Raw genomic sequence first — 5,939 nt, 5'->3', positions numbered from 1 at the left:
GTAGTTCAGGTGAGAGGTGATGAGTTGAGAGGTGGAGAGAAGGGGATGATGAGAAAAATGTTGTGGAGATAGAGTTGACAAGATTTGATAAGTGAATTGATGTGAAAGGTGAGAGAGAGATTTGAGAATGGCCCTAAGGTTGTAAACCTGAAGGACTGGCTGGTGATTTCAATAAAAATAAGAAAATAAAGAAGAGGACAAGACTTGGAGGTTGGGAAGATAGTTCTGGTTTGAATGTGTTGATTTTGAAATACTTATGGGAAATCCAGGTAGAACTGTCTAATAAGTTGTTGTAGATATAGAACTGGAAGGCATGTACATAGAGAAGATTGAACCTATGGGAGCTAATGAGATCACTGAAAGAGTGTAGAGAGAAGTGGAGCTAGGATGGGGTATGTGCACAGAAAGGGGTGGAATAAAAGATGAGGATCCAACAAAGGAAAGTGAGGAATGGCCAGGCAGGTAGGAAGAAGACCAGGAGAGAAAACCCAAGGAGGACAGGGTTTCTAGAAGGAAAGAAAGGTCAGTAGACTATTCCAAATGTTCTTTTCTTACTTCAAATCACTTACTGCTTCTTCCCTCTCAGCAGAGTACTTCTTCAAATGCTAAAAAAAATTGAGTCCTTTCATATTAAATTCCCTTTTCTTTCCAGTTCTACATTCCAAATCATGTCCACATCATCCTTCCCTCTCCTTCTCCAGTCTTGTAGAGTGAGATGGCTCTTCTCGCAAAAAACTACTTCTTTACTTGTACCTATGCTTCAATCCTCCTTCCTCCATGAGCTCCATCCTTCAAACATCCCTTTTCTCTTCTTTAAGAGTTGCTTGTGTGTGTGTGGGAGGGGCTCAGCTAGGCGGTCCAATGACCTCAGACACTTGACACACTTAATAGCTGTGTGACTTTGGGCAAGTCACTCAACCCCAATTGTCCTAAAAACAAAAACAAAAACAAAAAGAGTTACTTGGGGCACTGGGAAGTTTGAGTAACTTGCTCACAGCCAACTTCTTTTCTACTGCATTTTTCTTTACTGTCTACAAACATTTCCATATCTTTTCATCCTTAAAAAACAAAACAAAACCAAAAAACCTTTCCATGATTTTTTTTTTTACCACCCCTTGAATCTATTGTTTTTTCACAGCTAAGCTGTTTACATTCATTGCCTCCATTTTCTCACCTGACATTTACTTCTCAACCCCTTGCAGTCTGGCTTCTTTTTTTTTTTCTTCCTTTTTGGAGGCAGTTGGGGTTAAGTGACATGCCCAAGGTCACATGGCTAGTAAGTGTTAAGTGTCTGAGGTTGGATTTGAACTCAGGTCCTCCTGACTCCAGGGCTGGTGCTCTATTCACTGGACCACCTAACCACCCCCTGCAATTTGGCTTCTGGATTTATCGTTCAAGAGAAACTGTTCTCTCCAAAGTCATCAGTGATCTATTGTAATTGCACAACCGAATGGTGCTTTCTCAGTCCTTATCTTTCTTGATTTGTCTGCATCATTTGTTGTTTTCAGTTATTTTTCAGTAGAGTCTGACTGTGACCCCATTTTTTTTTTGCTTTTTGGAGGGGGGAAGCCAGGGCAATTGGGGTTAAGTGACTTGTCCAAGGTCACATGGCTAGTGTTAAGTATCTGAGGCCAGATTTGAACTCAAGTCTTTCTGACTACAGGGCCAGTGCTCTATTCACAGTGCCACCTAGCTGCCCCTTGGGGTTTTCTTTTTTTATGAGCAATTGGGGTTAAATAACTTGCTCAAGGTTACACAGCCAGGTGTTTCTGGGTGGGTGCTAAGTGTCTGAATCCGGATTTGATCCCAGGTCATCCTGACACTGGGGCTGGTGCTCTTACTCGCTGCCCTTGGGGTTTTCTTAACAAAGATACTGGAGTGATTTGCCACTTCCTTCTCCTACCTTCTTCAGATAAGGAAACTGAGGTAAACAGGGTTAAGTGACTTGCCCAGAGTTACATGACTAGTGTCTGAGACTAGATTTGAACTCATGAAGATGAATCTTTCTGACTCCAGGCTTGGCACTCTATTCACTGTACCATCTAGCTGAACATGTAATTATTCAATATGCATTGAAATTTCAAATCTTAGAACTTTTATATACCTGGTATATTGTTTTAAAGGCAATTTTTAGAGGCATAGATTTAGACATATAAAAGACTTTAGAGACCAGCCTTCTTCTTTTATAGAGAGATTAAGTTACTTGAGCAGAGTACTGCTTCTGTAAGTATTTCAGGCAGAATTTAAACTTAGGTCTTCCTGACTCCAAGTCCAGTATTCTATCCACTAAATTACTTGAGATAGAGTAGAAAAGAAGGCATTTGGGGCAGCTAGATGGCACAATGGGTAGAGCACTGAGCCTGGAGTTAGGAAGACCTGAGTTCAAATCCAGCCTCAAACATTTACTAGTTGTGTGACCCTGGATAAATCATTTAAATCTGTTTACCTCCATTTTCTCATCTGTAAAATAAAGGGGAGAAGGCAATGGCAAACCACTCCAGTATCTTTGCCAAGAAAACCTCAAAGGGGGTCATGAATGGTCAGACATGACCAAACCATGACTTGAGAAAAGAGAAATATATCTGACTTCTGAAGTGAACATGTAACTTGTATACTTCTTTGTCATAAATTACAAACCAAGGGGTTGTAATTTGGGCAAAATTATTATTATTTAAGTAAAGGGCTCTTGTAGTTTACCAGTGGATGATTCAGTTGTTCAGAACAGGAGTACTCTGGTTAGATGGTGTCCCATAATCAAGCTTTATGGGAACAGAGGGGATTTGGAGTCCATACAAAAGGCATTGAGCTTATTTTCTACTCTCTGATACCTGATGAACAGGTATCTGGGCAGTTTTCTGAGGCCCTGATGGACAATGACTCCATTAACGTCTCATCAACTCATCATGGTATGAAAGTTGCTCTGAGTACTCGAGCTTTTTGCTAGTAGAGTGTTAGCACTGGAAAGTTCTGCTGAGCTGCAAACACCTTTGAGGACAGACCTGGCAGCAGACTGTGGTTTCTGAGGAGCATCAGCTCTACCTACTCCTCACTGGTTAACTAGCTGAGCTTGGAAAGGTTCGTCTCCAGAGGGCTGACCAGGAGTCGGTGTGTTTGTTTGTGCTCATTATGTGCTAGGGAACTAAGAAAGGGAGTCTGCACATGGGGCGTGCTGTGGAGTATGCCGGGAAGCGGGACAGAGCCCTGAACCCCAGCAAAGTAAGGCAAAAACTCGCTTATCAAAGCCAAAGGACCCAGAGTCAGTGCCCAGGCTGCCAATGGGGAGGATGTGGAGGCAAATGAAATGAATGAAACAAGAGCTCCTTCAAGTATTTAAGTCAAAATAGTAGTGGAAAATGACAGATAATTTGCATTAATAATAAGCAAAATAAAAATAATGGTATCATCAATAAGATGACAAATATCCTAATTTCTTCTTTTCGCTAGATTCCGAAGGATGAACCTGGATCTTATGTTCCTTGGGACATTTGCATATGAATCAACAACAAACTTGGGGAGAATATGTGATGGAGATTTTTATTATAGCTGGTAATGAGGAATCGATCTCTCCAATTTCTTTAAGCTTTATAATAATATCAAAAAAACATTAATTTCTACAATCCATTAACAGTTTGGTAAATAAATACTTTTAACTCTGTTTTTAGGTACATTCAACAGCCACCGTCCCTCCTCAGATTTTTATAGCTCTCTTTATTAGGCAGTGAAGATCAAATCAAAGGCAGTTTCTAGCCTTTTTTCTCTAGAATGTTTTTTCTCCCCTTGGATCATAAAAATGTCATGGGTAAATTGCACATGAGCTCATGTGGCTAGCATTTTCATTCATTGTCATGTCTCCTTGGGTCCCTACTGGAGATGAGAAAAGCGCCAGAATAGTCCCCAAACTCCAGAGATTGATGGAGCAATTAACAGGTAGAAATTTCAGTTTGAGAGTCAGAGGTCCTAGGAAAGGGCAGTGTGATCCAGTGGAAAGAGCACTAAATTTCAATGGAAGGACCTAGGCTTGTAGTTTTGTTCTTGCACAATCTGTGTGACCTTAGGCAAATCACTTAACTTCTCTGGGCTTCAGTTTTCTTATCTGTAAAATAAAGGTGATAGTTTGGCTAAGACCTTTAAGATCCCTTATAGTCTAAATCAATGATGCCATGAGATTGGATCAGGTCAGTCCTAAAATATTGCCAAATTTTGGAATCGAACAATTAAATGACCTGTAAGTAACAACTGGACATCTATCAGTCAGTTAGATACCCGAGTCAGAAAAACAAGATCCAAGTCTGAATAGTGGGTCAAAAGCCAAGGGAAGCTATAAAAATTGAGGTTGGAATCATGAAATTCAGTAGAAATTTGTGCCAACTTTATCCTAAGACATGTTCCCTTGGGGCTAGATCCCATTTGAAAGAGTCAATGGATTGTTGACAATGGGCTTTAACTTATTTGAGTCTTTGTGTCCTTCATTTGTAAAAGGAAGGTGTTCAACATGATGAACTTTAGGGTCCTTTCCAGTTTTAACATTTTATGATTCATTAGTTTTTGCTCAATTGTGGAAACATTTCCTTCATCAAAAGATAAATAAGGACTATGAAAACCCCAAGATCTTAGCATTTTTTCCTAAATGGGGTTCATTTTATATGGAATAAATTAAGTAAACAAAAATATGGGTTGTGGTTTTTTGTTATTGTTATTGTTGTGAGGGCTAGCTTGTCTTTTGCCACAGAATTGATATCAAGCACACACACACAAGGATTATTATTATTTTTATTTTATTGCTTAAGATGTGTATTTTCACAGTCAATTTTCATAAAGCAGGATATACTTACGTTTTACTTTGTCCAATTCCTGACTGAACCTATTGGCATTCAATAAATCTCTGGTGACTAATGAGCCTTTTTGATTACCTTATTCTAAAGATCTGAAGAGCTGAGGGAAAGCAAATATATTTGATTCCATTTATTTCTGACATATTTAAAAAGTGCTAATAATAAATGCTCAATTTTGTTTTTAGAATAAAAATGTGACATTCCATATTTAAACAGAAAACACTCATTTACTACCAAAGATTAGCCTGTTTCTTATAAACATTTGGGGTGTTCATTATCACCTCAGACTTAAAGTCATAAGCCTATTAAATATAAGGTAAAGATTATATGTTAGACTATTATTAAAATAATTACTAATCTTTACATAGTGCTTAATGATTTGCAAAGTGCTTTACATCATCTCATTTTAGCCATGTAACAGCCCTTCTAATAGGTGGATTCAGATAGGTTTGTTTCAGAATGTAAACTCCTTGGAGAGATATTGATTGTTTATGTAGTGATGATTAATAAATGTAGTAGGTCAATGTGGTGATGATTAATAAATATCATCTAATAATAATGATGATGTCTGGCTTCATTTTTTTCTTTTGGTAATTTTTCTTCTTCCCTTATGTTGGGACTGATCTTATAAGTGAGACGGACTTAGGAAGTCCTTCTACGTGATGGTACTTTTTGTGTGTAGAAATGAGCTTCCCTGTACATGAGCTTATGTGAAGTCATCGACCCTTCCTCTATGTTATAAGGTACAGTTGGATTTTAAGGGTGGATCAGGCCCTACTCAATGTAAGAATAGAATGTAAGAATGCAAAACATGCCACAGTAAGTCAGATCACTATTCCATCTCACCCTATATTCTGATTATGTCAGAAGCATTGAATGATCTTTTGTGGAAGGAAAAATATAGTAGTTTTCTACCATAACATCAATCTTAAAAAGCTAGCAAAGACAAATATTGCTAAATCCTATTTTACTACTCCAAAATCCGTTTCTACTCCAAAAGTGATAGCTGGTTGAACAAAGGGATCTTGGCAAAGGAGAGTAGAGGTAGGTGGTAGTGTATTTCATTAATAAACATTATATTATTAACAAACATTGATAAAATATTGA

General features: G+C 38.2%; 1 protein-coding gene across 1 annotated transcript in view; it reads left to right on the top strand.

Annotated features, from left to right (window-relative positions):
- LOC138147572 (aldehyde oxidase-like) overlaps positions 1-5,391 on the top strand; it is a 96,426-nt gene extending 91,035 nt beyond the window's left edge. The window contains exon 36 of the mRNA XM_069070103.1: positions 3,445-5,391. Coding sequence (XP_068926204.1) covers positions 3,445-3,495 — 51 coding nt within the window. The 3' untranslated portion in view covers positions 3,496-5,391. The remainder of the gene's footprint in view (positions 1-3,444) is intronic.
- Positions 5,392-5,939: the final 548 nt, after the last annotated feature.

Source organism: Petaurus breviceps, unplaced genomic scaffold (assembly GCF_028583685.1).
Source record: "Petaurus breviceps papuanus isolate PSGF00001 unplaced genomic scaffold, PetGlider_PUasm1.0 90804, whole genome shotgun sequence".
NCBI lineage: Eukaryota > Metazoa > Chordata > Mammalia > Diprotodontia > Petauridae > Petaurus > Petaurus breviceps.
This window is presented reverse-complemented; position numbering and strand designations above follow the sequence as displayed.